The 13,453-nt window shown below is 43.9% G+C and overlaps 1 protein-coding gene across 2 annotated transcripts in view; it reads right to left on the bottom strand.

Moving 5' to 3' along the window:
• Window positions 1-6,535: 6,535 nt before the first annotated feature.
• The window catches only part of VPS26C (VPS26 endosomal protein sorting factor C), a 37,863-nt gene continuing 30,945 nt past the window's right edge, over window positions 6,536-13,453 (bottom strand). For both annotated transcript variants that reach the window (XM_019730313.2, XM_074325436.1), the window contains 2 exons: window positions 13,256-13,408; window positions 6,536-11,173 (listed from right to left, as the gene is read on the bottom strand). In XM_019730313.2, the coding sequence (XP_019585872.1) occupies window positions 11,091-11,173; window positions 13,256-13,408 (236 nt within the window). In that variant the 3' untranslated portion in view covers window positions 6,536-11,090. The remainder of the gene's footprint in view (window positions 11,174-13,255; window positions 13,409-13,453) is intronic.

The following is a 13,453-nucleotide window of genomic DNA, read 5'->3' as shown; positions in this document are numbered from 1 at the left end:
GTAGGAACATAGCAACTTTAAAATGAATAAAACCCACTAACAGCCAAACACTGCAGCTCCTGGTTGAATCATATGCGAATATTATTGCTCCCTCCTCTTTTTTACTGCTGGGTTTCCCCACAGCCTGTCAGCAGGGTGTAGTGGGAGGAGCCTGCATCTTGAGGGGAGTAGATGTGAGTTTAATGCCTGGCTAATGGTTCTGTTTATCGACCATCACTCTGGGCCTGACACTAGGCTGAGTTGATTACATGGCTGATCCCAGGACCACACGAGGTGGGGGTGTCTCTAAAACAGCACGGTTTCCTCTCGGATACTTACCGAGTGCCCTTCGGGGTGTCCAGTTGGTGTCATCAATCAGCCAGAGTTTGCAGGGCCCAGAGAGCTCGCTTGACTTCGCTCATGTACAGGTTGCGACTTTAAAGAGTCCTCCCTCAGTGGTTCTCAACCATGGCTACTCATTAGAATTTCTGGAAGTATTTAAGCAACCTATGACCAGGATCCCCAGACCAACTAAATCAGACTCTCCAGGGGTGAGACCCATGTTATAGACTGAATTGTGAAGTTCACCCCCCAATTCATATGTTGAAGCCTTAACCCCGATGTGACTGTGTTACGAAGTAGAGCCTTTGAGGAGCTAGTGAGGTTAAAGCAGGTCATAAGGGTGAGGCCCTGATCCAATAGAACCGGTGTCCTTCGGAGGAAAGGAAGAGACACCAGGGCTGTCACACAGAGAAAAGACCCTGTGAGAGACCAGCAACAAGGTGGCTGTTGGCCATGGAGAGAGGCCTCAGGGGACACCCACCCTGTCCACACCTTGATCTGGGCTGGCCAGCTTCCAGAACCGTGAGAAAAGAAATTTCAGTTGCTTAAGCCAGCCAGTCTCTGGTATTTTATTAGGGCAGCCTGAGCAACCTAACACAGTCCAACGTCAGCATTTTTGCTTCTTGAAAGTAACTGGCTATTCTAGGTGTTTTGCACTTCCAAATACAATTCAGAAGCGGAGAGTTGTTTTCTACATAAAGTTTGCGGAGGGTTTTGGGTTTGCACTGACTGTGGATCAAGTTTGGGAGAAGAGACATCTTAACAATGTTAATTATTCTAATTCCTATCTTTCCATGTATTTAGATTGTTTTTAACGTCTCTCATTCATGTTTTGTAGTTTTCACTTGGTCTTTTATATCTTTCATTAAATGTATTCCTAAGTAGTCTATTTTGATACTACTGAAAATGCCATTTTTCAACTTCATTTTCCAAGTGTTTTTTCCTTACAGAAATACAAATTTGTATGTTGACTTTATATCCTGCAACCTTGATAAATATTCTTATTAATTCTAGTAGTATATATATTTTTAATATAATTTTATTAGTTTCAGGTGCACAAGACAAAGCAATACTTAGACATTTATCATTTATATCCCTCACACTGTGTGAACTCTCCTCCCTCCACTATCCCTCTGACATCGCACACAGCCATTACATTTCCTCTGTCTCTATTCCTAATGCTGTACTCTGCTTCCTATAACCATATACATACATATATACATATACATATGTATATGTATATATGTATACATATATAAAATTGTAGTTGACATTCATTATTGTTCAGCTTCAGGTGTACAGTGCAGAGATCAGGCATCTACATCATCCCTGAGGTGGTCTCCCAAATGGGACATGTGTCCATCGGATACCCTACAACATCTTTACATTATTGATTACATTCCCCAAATTAATTTTGAAAACCCCGTGGCCATCTGTGGTTACTATTTTCTAAACCCCTCACCTTCCCCCTTATCCCCACCCTCCCTCCCATCTAGCAACCCTCAGTTTTTCCTCTATGTCTCCAAAACTGTCTCTGATTAGTTCATTCACTTATTCTTTTCTTTAGATTCCGCATATAAGTGAGATCATATGGTATTTGTCTTTCTCTGTCTGACTTATTTCACTTAACATAATGTTCTCTAGGTCCATCCATGTTGTTGCAAATGGTAAGATTTCTTTCTTCTTTATGGCTGCGTAATACTCCATTGTATAAATGTACCACAGTTTCTTAATCCAGTCGTCTACCGATGGGCATTTCGGTTGTTTCCATGTCTTGGCTATTGTGTATAGTGCTGCAATAAACATAGGAGTGCATAAAGATTTTTGACTTAGAGTTTTGGATTTCTCTGGATAGATACCTAGGAGTGGGATTGCTGGATCATAAGTTAGTTCCATTTTCAGTGTTTTGAGATACCTTCATACTGATTTCCACAGTGGCTGCACCAATCTGCATTCCCACCAAAACAAGCGTTCCCTTTTCTCCACATCCGCGCCAGCACTTGTTGTTTGTTGATTTATTGATGATAGCCATCTTGACTGGGGTGAAGTGGCATCTCATTGTGGTTTTTATTTGCATTTCTCTGACGGTTAGTGAGGTTGAGCATTTCTTCATGTCTGTTTGCCATCTGTATGTCCTTTTTAGAAAAATGTCTCTTCATGTCCTCTGCCCATTTTTCAATTGGGTTGTTTTTTTGGAGTTGAGTTGAGTGAGTTTTTTATAAATTTGTGATATTAACCCCTTATCAGATATATCACTGGCAAATATCTTTTCCCATTCAGTAGGATCCCTTTTTGTTTTATTGATGATTTCCTTTGCTTTGAAAAAGCTTTTTAGTTTGATGTAATCCCATTTGTTTATTTTTTCTCTTACTTCCCTCGCGTGAGGGGATATATCAGTAAAAATCTTACTCTGGGTAATGACTGTGAAGTTTCTTCCTATATTTTCTTCTAGGAATTTTATGGTTTCAGATCTTACATTTAAGTCTGTAAGCCATTTTGAATTTATTTTTGTATATGGTATAAGGAGGTGGTCCAGCTTCATTTTTTTGCATGTGTCTGTCCAGGTTTCCCAGCACCATTTATTGAATAGACTGTCTTTACCCCACCGTACATTCTTGCTTCCATTGTCATAGATTAAATGACCATATAGGCATGGATTTATTTCTGGACTCTCTATTCTGTTCCATTCTAGTAGTATTTTTAATTCCTTAGAATCTTCTATGTAGATGATTGTGTCTGCAAATAGAGACAATTTTACTTTTTCCCTTTCAAATTTATGCCTTCATTTTTTTTCTTGAATTAATACATTGGCTAAGGCCTCCAGTAGAAGACAGTCTCACCTTGTCTCCAATTTTAGGGGGAAAGAATTTACCTTTTCACCATTAAATACGATGTTAGCAATGTCTTCCATAGGTGCCGTTTATCCAGTTAAGGAAGTTTCCTTCCTATTCCTAGTTTATTGAGTTTTTTAAATCATTCATAGATGTTGAGTTTTGTTGATTCCTTTTTTTTTTTTAGTGATCATATGATTTTTCTCTTTTATTTTTTTAATGGGGTAAATCAAATGGGGATTTTCAAATGTTGAACCTCCAATAAAACCTATTTGTTCATGAGGTATATTTATATATTGTGGCATTATATTTGATAATAGACCATTGAAGATTTTTCCATCTATGTTCATAAGGGATATCAGTCTGCCGGTTTCTTAGTTAGAACGCCTTTGCCAGGATGTGGTATCAGTTTTGTTGACCTCATAAAATGAACTGCAAAACGTTCCCTTTTCTGAATTGGTTTGTGTAGTGTTTGGTACTATTTCTTCACTATGTTTGATAATTTGGATTTTTCTCCATGGAAGTTCTTTTTTATAATGAATATATTTAATATATATAGGGTCATGCCAATTTTCCATTTCTTTTTGAGTCAGTTATGATAATTTGTGTCTTTCAAGGAATTCTTCCAGTTCATCTAAATTGTTGAATTTGTTGGAATGAAGTTTCAATATTTCCTTATTATCTTTCTAATATCTAAAGGACTTATAGGTTTTTATTTCTACTATTGGTTGTTGTTTTTTTTCCTTCACTAGTGTTGTCAGTTTATCTGTTTTACTAATCTTTTCAAGGAACCAACTTTTGGTTTTGTTAATTTTTGTTTATTACTCTTCTTTTTCTGGCTTCTTAGATCACTGGTTTTAAACGTATTGTCTTTTCTACTATATGCATTTAAATTATGAGTTTCCCTCTAAAGTGTGCTTAAGCTGCGTTTTACTATTTTTAGTAGTATGTTTAATTTCCGATATTTGAAGTTTTTCTAAATATTTTATTGTGGTGTAATATTACTCAATTCTGTTGAATTGTTGTGATCTAATATAATTCAATTGTAATCTGAGAACATACTCTGTATGGTTTGAATCCTTTTAAGTACATTGAGATTTATTTTATGGCCCAGTTTATGAATTACCTTGGTGAACATACTAAGGGAACTTGAACATACTAAGTGGCTTGAGTCTGTGCGACCAGTGGGGGGTTAGAAACGTCAAAGAGGAACCTGGGGGCAAACTTGGGGTGTGAGGTGTGTCCAGGGAGTTCAGGGCCACTGAACCATGGAGGTCAAGAGCTACGCAAGGAGGTTGGGAGGTGGGCGGGCGCTGAGGAAGTAGGTGGGAGACTCATCCCATAGGGAGGGTGCTGCCTCTTCCCCCGCCCCTCAGTGGGTGTTTTGGAGATGTGTGAGGATGCTTTTGGGTGTTACAATGACTGGGAATCAGGTGGCGAGGGCAGGGACATGAGATATGGTGCTGTGAGCCAGACAATCCCACAGAGTGAGCACAGGCCCCTCGCCCAGTAAGACTTTCTTTTCCAAAGTCCCACCAAACTCAGTCTCTGTTTCAGCTGCCGTCCAATAATGCAAGTCACATTTTACATTTTCTAGTAGCTACATTTAAAAAAATAAAAAGCTGGGGCGGCCAGTTAGCTCAGCTGGTTAGAGCATGATGCTCGAACACCAGGTTACTGGTTCGGTCCCCACGTGGGCCAGTGTGAGCTGTGCCCTCCACACTAGGTTGACTTGGAGCTGATGGGTCCTGGAAATGCACACTTAAAATAAATAAAAGTTTTAAAAAAATGTTTAAAAAAAAAGTAAAAAGAAACAAGTAAAATTAATTTGGGCAGTATATTTTATTTAACGCAGTATATCCAAAATATTATTTCAACATATAATCAATATAAACATTATTAACCAGATATATTATATTCTTTAAAAAAAATAATTCAAAGTCTAGTCTCCAACATCCAAAGTAGCCACATTTCAAATGGCTAGTAGCTTGTGGCTGCTGAACTGGACAGTACAGGTTGAGACCCTAACTCTATTTTGTATATAAACACCAAGTACCTTTTGAATTCTATCTACTTGAATTTTCCGGGAATGTTGTTATCGTGCAAATAGAGGTTTGAGGTTTAACTGTATTTTGTTTTCTTTTCCGGAACTTTATCAAGAGTTGTTCACCGTTTTCGGAAGTGATATCATCCAACAAGCTCCCCCATTCCTGCTGCTTGAGTCCCCAACACAGCACCCTCCCCCCCAAATCAGCTGTATTTATAGTTGTCACATTCGTGGTGATTCTGCCTGTGGGTACAGGCCCCTCATCATTCCATCCTGATGTCTTCCAGTTTGTGCATAATATGTTACTTCATAACACATTACTCTTATTTTTTCTTTGTAGTATAGTTGAGCAGTATATTGAATTTTTTTTCTTTTTTTAAAACTTTTATTTGTTTAAGTGTGTTTTTCCAGGACCCATCATCTCCAAGTCAAGTAGTTGTTTCAATCTAGTTGTGGAGGGCGCAGCTCACAGTGGCCCATGTGGGGATTGAACCGGCAACCCTGGTGTTACGAGCATCGCACTCTAACCAACTGAGCTAACTGGCCACCCATTGATTTTTAAAAATTGTGTGTGGGTAGCTTGTACATGTATACATTTCTTAGGTTACTACAGGAGATATTTAAGCATATTCAACGAATATTAAACTACTGCTAATCTTAAATATTATAGGTTACTATAGGAGATATTTAAACATATTCAACTAATATTAAACTATTGCTAATCATGAAAATATTGGTTATAAATAAACATTAAAAATACTAGTTATAAAAAGGAATATTAGGTCCCCATAGTAGAGAATGGGCCCTCATTTAAGTTTTCAATCTCTCCCCATCTGGAAGCAGGAAACCAGAACTGGCCTCAATTGTAGGAATAGGGAAAAGGCACCGATAATTTATGTACTTTTTTATATGAAAGTCACACCAAAAGTTCTGATTGTAGAAACTCAATATGCCGTCAGATTATTTTACAAGGTAAAACTCTTCCCAGACAATATCTCCTGCTATGTAAAATGACTTTTTAAATGCCATTTTTTCTTACTAAACCAAACATTTACTTTAAAATATCTGGACCTCCTTTCTGCCTCTCATCTTGCCATCCGTTTCCTGGTCTTAATCTAATTATACCCACTGAACACTACGAGTCCCCTTTGTTGAGAATTTCCCTGTATATCTCTTAAAGTTGGGTGGAGCAGTTAATGGTTCATCTCGAGATCCAGAGTACTACACGATGAAATCATGGAATCTCCGTACGCATCAATGCGCTGCCTAGGAAAATATATTTTATGCTTTTACATTTTTCTCAGTCAGTAAAAAGGACACCACTCACTAGCATAGATGTAGTAACGTATAGGACAAAATGAAAATTTATTGGTAAGCTATTACAAATATAAACTCAGAAATTCTCAGGTCCTTTAAACTCTGGCTTCTAGTCTGTCTTACCCTAAAGATTTCATGGACCATGCCACCAACCTGACCGGGAGCTCTGGTCACATAGTGTGACCCCACGGTGAGTCAGCAGTCAGTGTTGATCAATTGTTCCATTTGCACCTGCCTCTTCGTTTCACATTTTGAGGGAACAATAATGGTCATCATTTACGCATCACATTTTATGGGCCAGGCCCGGTGCCAGGTGTTTTTTGGTTCTTCAAGGTGTCATTTTTTACAGGTGAGAAAGAGTTGATGTATCTTTCTATTTGCTGCGGAGGCAGGTCTGGGGATTTACATGCAATTGCTCACTAAATGTGGGCTGAGCTAAACTTAGGTCTTTACATCATGTTTTTCAAAACAATGGCTGAGTCAACTGTATTGGCCACAGGTCAATCATCTCATCCATTCTTCTCCAGGCCCTGCTTCTCATTCTCTTTATTCAACAAACATTTGTCAGGCACCTGCTCCCTGCAAGGCCCCAGGCCACTTTTAGAAGCTTCTTATGTTCTCAGTGTGACGTGGGCCCAGGGGTAGGGTAGGGACACCTTGTCCCCGCAAATTATCACTCCTTACCTGAGGATGAAGTTAGAGATGTCAGAAAGCCCTGTCCTCAGTGAGTGAAGCTCCAACTCAGGCCGAGGTCCTCCAGTTGCCCGGCCTGGGCTCTCTCCTCACCGATTGGAGTAATTAGTTAAACAGTGGTCTCCGGGCTTTTAAAAGCTCTGCCCTGGATACTTCCAACCCTCAGCCAAGGCTGAGGACCAGGGTACTTGGGGGTAAGGTGCTGCCGAGCTTGGCCCCTGGGACAGCTGAATGAATCACATGCAAATGAGGCCTGGCTGAGACCATCATGGCTCTGGGTTGCTATGCCACTTCTGGACTATATATCTGAGGACAATTTAGGACTCAATTTAGGTGAGTCCTGTTTAAGCCGCTGTAACTTTGGCTGTCTCTTACAGCTAATCCTAATCCCAAGTGTGATGTCAGATTTCGAGATTAAGGCTACCGGGGCTTATAAAGTGAATGGGAAGGCTTTTCATCCTTCTCTATGGCCTGCAACAGTCTAAGTAGCAGAGCAACTATTTGATTCTTGAAGCTTAGGTAGAAACCTGCTATAAAACTATCTGGGCCTCGCACCTTTTTAGTGCTATTTCTCTGGCAATTTTTTCAGTTTCTTCCATAGGCTATGATTTTATTTGGGTAAGCTACCTTTTCTGAAGTTACTTTGCATTTTATTGAAGTTTGCAAATTTATTAGCAAGAAAGGTACATACTGTAATATTATCATTCTTATGGGCTCCTTTTAATCTGAGGTTGTACCTAGAGTTACATATTTCTTTTTGTGTTTTGTTTTGTTTTGTTAAAGATCTGCCAATTGAATTAGTCTTTTCAAAGTACCAACTCATGGGCTTATAAATTTGTAAGTTTTCCTATAAATAGTGTTTCTGCTTTCATATAAGTTAATTCCTGCTATTGTCATTATTCTTTCTCTTAATTTTGTTCTTGTTTTTCTAGACATTTAATTTGAATGCCTAACTCCTTAGTTTTCGTTCTCTCTGGTGAAGAATATTTAAGGCTATGAATTTTGCTCTGACTGCAGCACTGGCCATAATGCAAAGCTCTGGCTACACAGTATGCTCATTTTCATTAAGTTAAAAGGGTCTGTAAATGAAGGTTTGGTTTCCTCATTTCCTCTTTGAAGAATGTTACATGTTTTACAAGTGCTTACATGGAATTTGACCCTTCTTTTGATATTAATTTGTAATTTTATTGCAGTATGGGAAAGTAACGTAGCTTGGACAATTTCTACTTGTTAAAATTTTGAGGTTTTATTTGTGGCAAGAATATATGATTGTTGAAAATTCTCCAAGGATTAAAACAATATGTACTTTCTGTAAGATATAAAGGAGCACGGTGGTGAAAATTTTAGGAAGTACTCATTTCTTAAATTTGATCATTTTATAAATTGGACTTTTAATTGGGTTTTTTAATGCATACTGATGTTGAAACTATTTTTTTTTTTAAGATTTTATTGGGAAGGGGAACAGGACTTTTTCCAAGTTAAGTTGTTGTCCTTTCAATCTTAGTTGTGGAGGGGGCAGTTTAGCTCCCGGTTGTTGCCGTTGTTAGTTGTAGGGGGCGCAACCCACCATCCCTTGTGGGAGTCGAGGAGTCCAACCGGCAACCTTGGGGTTGAGGGGACACGCTCCAACCGAGCCATCCGGGAGCTGAGTGGCAGCTCATCGACTTCATTCTAGTTGCGGAGGGCGCAGCTCGCTGGCCCATGTGGGAATTGAACCGGCAGTTCCCTTGCCCACAGCTGAAGCTCTAACCAAGTGAGCCACCTGTCCACCAAAAACTATTTTTTAATGTTTGATTTTTCTGCTCTTTTCCACTACTAATTTTGAGCGCACCGTTTCCTTAGTGTATCTGGAGGCCATATGTATGTCTGGGCTGCTGGCCCAGCCTCCCCCAGGTGGCCCGATCAGTGGCTGCTCATGGGAGACGGAAGAGCTTGTCCCATTCCTATCACTTAAAACCCAGAGGTTGTGGTCTTGAATCTCTATTCCTTGACCAAGGTAGGAGACAGTGTCCCCTGAGAAAGGGAGTGACACCCCACCTCGCGGGCCCTTGCTGAGCAAACCCTGCCTCTCAGTAATCCTTTCCTCTGGAGCTGCTCCCCCACAGGCTCTGACGCTCTGCCTCCTGCCGCAGCATGTTGTCAGGGGACCCAAACACAGGCCTCTTTGGGGGAAATGACAGTTAATGCAGACCACAGGCAAACCCAATGTTTCGGTGTTATCTGTACCCTTGGTCTTGGTCAAGCAGCTGCTCCCCAAAACCTGAGGACAGTCTTGAAGAAGCAGGAGGAAATTATGTCTTTACACTCTTCAAAGTACTTAAAACCTGCAGAGTCTGTTTTCTGTTACATGGAAAGCGCTAGAGGGACTGGCTGGGTTTGGATATGAAACACCTCACCAAGCCAGAATCCTGCCTGCTGGGCGGGGGCCCAGGGCATTCCCGTTTTACTGGGGACATCTCCCCATGGCGGGTACACACATCATATTTATAAAATGGGTTTACTGAAGAAATTACGGAGCAGTACACATCCCAAACCATTTCTCAAAATTCTCATTGAGCTTCTATATTAAAAGTGATTTCTACCTTTGAAACTTCCCAGAAAGTATGACCTCTGTGGCTGCTGCTTTAAGCACATCATCAAAGACACGCCATTATTTATTTCATGTGAGCATAACAGGAGGTTCACAAACCAGAAATGGATTCTGTGGGAACCACCTTTAACTGACTCAGTCAGTTGTGCCACTTGCCCTGGTGAAGCTGTGGGAGTCAGGGTCACTTGCCCTCAGCCTCACGTCACCTGATGCCGACCCGGGACGATGGTGGCACAGCTGGGGCTGTCAGCCTGACCCCGCCTTGCTGGAGCCTGCCCAGGCAGCGAAAGCCAGGTGGCGTGCAAACACAGGGCTTATTTCTGAGGCCCCGTTAATTGTGGACCGACAGAGACAATGGCAGGATTGGAAGAAGAAATGGGTTGTAACAGGCTCACCACGAACCACAAAGGGGGACCAAAGACAAAATGGCTTCAGGCCCAGAACCCCTGGCTTGAACACAGGGCCCTCAGGTGGGTCGGAGGGAGGCGAGCTTCACCCAGCCCAGGGCACTGCCCTGGCACCACCAGTGTACACAGGTCTTCACCTACTGCCCGGGCACAGGTCTCTTGCCACTTTGAACCCACCCAGGCATGCATTTACAGGTATGCCGGGAACACGGCTGCAGGCAACTTTACCCCACAGCCTGAGACTTCAGAAACACTCCCGCACCCGCCGTTGTCACTAAGTCCCCTCCTATGGGAGCAAGGAACACTTTTCCAGTTCCCTACAAGTTGTAAAGTTATCGTGCAAAATGTTGGAAAAGAACTACAGAACAGACTGGAAAAAAATGCTACATGTTTCCAGTGGGGGCTGCTTTGCACTCCTCCTTGGAGGGTGTCTGCAAACATCTGCATAACCAAGGAGCACGCCTGTGGCCCACGCCTGTCACCGTCCGGCAGTCGCTCTACTAGTGGGGTCCCGGCCACATCCATTAGCCAAGCAAGGAGGGCTTCCTCTGTCCCCAGGACCCCGCTTTCCAGCAAAGCTCAAACTGCCATTACAACTGTCCTCTGCCCCTACAAAGCAGCAGGAAAGTCAGGAATCGTAGGGAATTCTGCCTTTTGGGAAATGATCCTGCCAATAACATTAAAAATCCTGATGAATTTCAAAGAAAAGGTCTGACTAGAGGTGCCCACTGGAAGCAGAAGCCTCAAGGAAATAAGGAAGCAGTGATCCATTCTCTGATACAGAGTCATTAAGAACACCGTCTGTGCTTCTGCTCCTGCTCTCGTGGAGGTGGTCCCGGCTGCGTCTCCACCCGGGGCCCGCGGGTCCATGCTCCCTCTGCCAGCTACATCCTGCAGAGCTTCAGCGGGAAGTTCTCCGTGATGAGGTGGTCGCCATGAAGAAGCACGACAATATTAACCTCAAATTCTGAGAAGAGAAAGGACAGGCTTTATGCTCACCTGTCCTGCGCAGTGGAGACCAAATGCCAACCCCACTGCGGGCCCAGCAAGCTCTGACCCGTGCGAGAGCCCGGGGCCCACGGGGATTTCTGTCCTCATGTGGTACATCCGTCACCCTACGCGTCCAGGAGAACCGTGAGGACGGCTCCACTGCCGTCTGATGCCTGTGGGGCACTTACTGTCGTCTTCTCTCCTCGGAACAGTAAGGCATCAGCTTCCCAACCACACTTGCCTTGTCTTTTGTCTTTACTAGAGAGAATCTTCTAAAATCCTTTCAGTTCACTTACACTCTTGTGCTTTATTATTACCTTAGCAGAATAGCAGACTCCAAACTGGCCTGCAGCTGTTTGGGGACATGGATCCCCTCCCCAAGTGAGAAACAATGTTCAGAAAAGCTTCCCGTATAACTGTTGTTCCTTTGGATATTGTTAATTTACCTGAAACACCTGTTCAAACATTCGTCTTTGCCCTTTCAGCAAACAGGATTCTTTCTCATCAGCTCTTTAGCTGCTACACGTGAGCCTTGCTGACAGCAGAAGGGGTGTGTGAGCCGGAGGCTCCTGGGGAAAGCCCTCCGTCCCCAGCTCGTGTGAAGGGGGAGGTAGGAAGGGGCTGTGTGGGGGCAGAGAAGCAAGGTGGGCTGAGGGGAGATGGCCCAGCCGCCCCGCAGAAGCTCAGCTAGTGCAGGGGTTTGGGGTCACCTCGTCCAGGGCCCCACCGGAGCCTGGAGTCCCGAGGACAGTGTCCCGTGTGCGGCTGTTCACCTTCCCCAAGCATCATCCACGATGAGCCATGCACCAGCAGTGGCATCTCACTTCTTCCCTGACTTGGGAATAGTCACAGCACAAGAATGTCCCCTTCCTGTCCCCACCCACTTGCACCATCCCTCAGCCACATGCTGTCCCAGAGTAGCACAGTGTGGCTGGAGTGGACGGGACAGTGAGGACGCCTGTGCACATGCGAGGCCCATGTCAGGGAGCTGGCGCTGGCTTTCCTCATGGCAGAGGGCACGCAGAAGAGCAGCTGCCATCCCGCCCAGGCCCCTAAACTCTGGGTGGGTTCCCGTGGGAAGATGGTGTCAGGCCCGACCGTGTATGTGAAGTCACTTGTGGTCAGCACTCACAAAGGGAAGGTGTCATGCGGGGTCTCAGCTCCCGCTCTCCACACCAGAACGCAGGACATGGTGAGGCCAAAAAGGAACACCCACGGAGCCATAGGTAGGGGAGTCATACCACTATAGTCTCGCTGGCGGCTGGGCTGGAGACACAGGAAGCAGGAGCCACACAATCCGCAACCCGTCATCTGCTTCTCTGCCAACCAGCCCACCCCCTAGCATAGGCACTTTGGTGATGAAACTGTACTGACTGAACTTTTAAATTACATTGTTTGGAATTGTTTAAAGTAATACCATGGTCTAATGAAAACAACAAAGATTCTCTCTGGATTAAAAATAACACACCTTGAAGGAGTTAGAGGGAATATGACATTAATAAAATGGATTGACCTAGAGACTAAGTTCCCATTTCTCAGGGAAGCAGGCCTGACAGCAGAAGCAGTTACCCAAACCACCACCACACCTATTTACCAAGGAGCGTCAGGCATGTCGCCAAGGTTGTCCTCAAAACACCCAGGCTTCGCAATGATTAACGTTCACACGGGGTTGTCACATATTTTGGGTCTCTGTCAAATGCCAGCCTATCAGAGGCACCAACCTGGCCTCCCACGCACAGCGCTGGCTGGTCCCTTGCTGTGTCAGTTTCATTCACAGAGCTTATGGTCACCTGCCCTAGGCCACACTGACATGGTTACTGCCGTCTCCCGGGGTGACAACAAAGTTCCTTGAGAGCTGAGACTGCGCACTATACAGCCTCTGCTCCGACTTCTCATGAGCTTTCCTTGAGTGACTGAAGGAAGAGTGCACTGAGCTGCACCTGGCCCCAGCAGACAGGTGTGTATGTTCCTTTCTGAGGGCCACGCCCTCTCCAGCAGGGCCACGCCCTCCCCAGGGGAGCCCCACTGGGCCGGGCAGGCTGAGAGCCAGCGCACTTACCCACTTTGAAGTTGGTGGTCTCCAGCGTAGGGCAGGTGAACAGCCGGGGGAAGACCATGTATATGGGCACTGAGAGGCTCCGACAAACATCCCCATCGGCGATCTGAATATTCTGAATCTCTGTGGCATCGCGGGCATACCCTTCTGCACACCCTGGAGAAGAAAGAGAGCGAGTGGTCACAAAACAGCGAATGTCCA

Source organism: Rhinolophus sinicus, linkage group LG01 (assembly GCF_036562045.2).
Source record: "Rhinolophus sinicus isolate RSC01 linkage group LG01, ASM3656204v1, whole genome shotgun sequence".
Lineage (NCBI taxonomy): Eukaryota > Metazoa > Chordata > Mammalia > Chiroptera > Rhinolophidae > Rhinolophus > Rhinolophus sinicus.
This window is presented reverse-complemented; position numbering and strand designations above follow the sequence as displayed.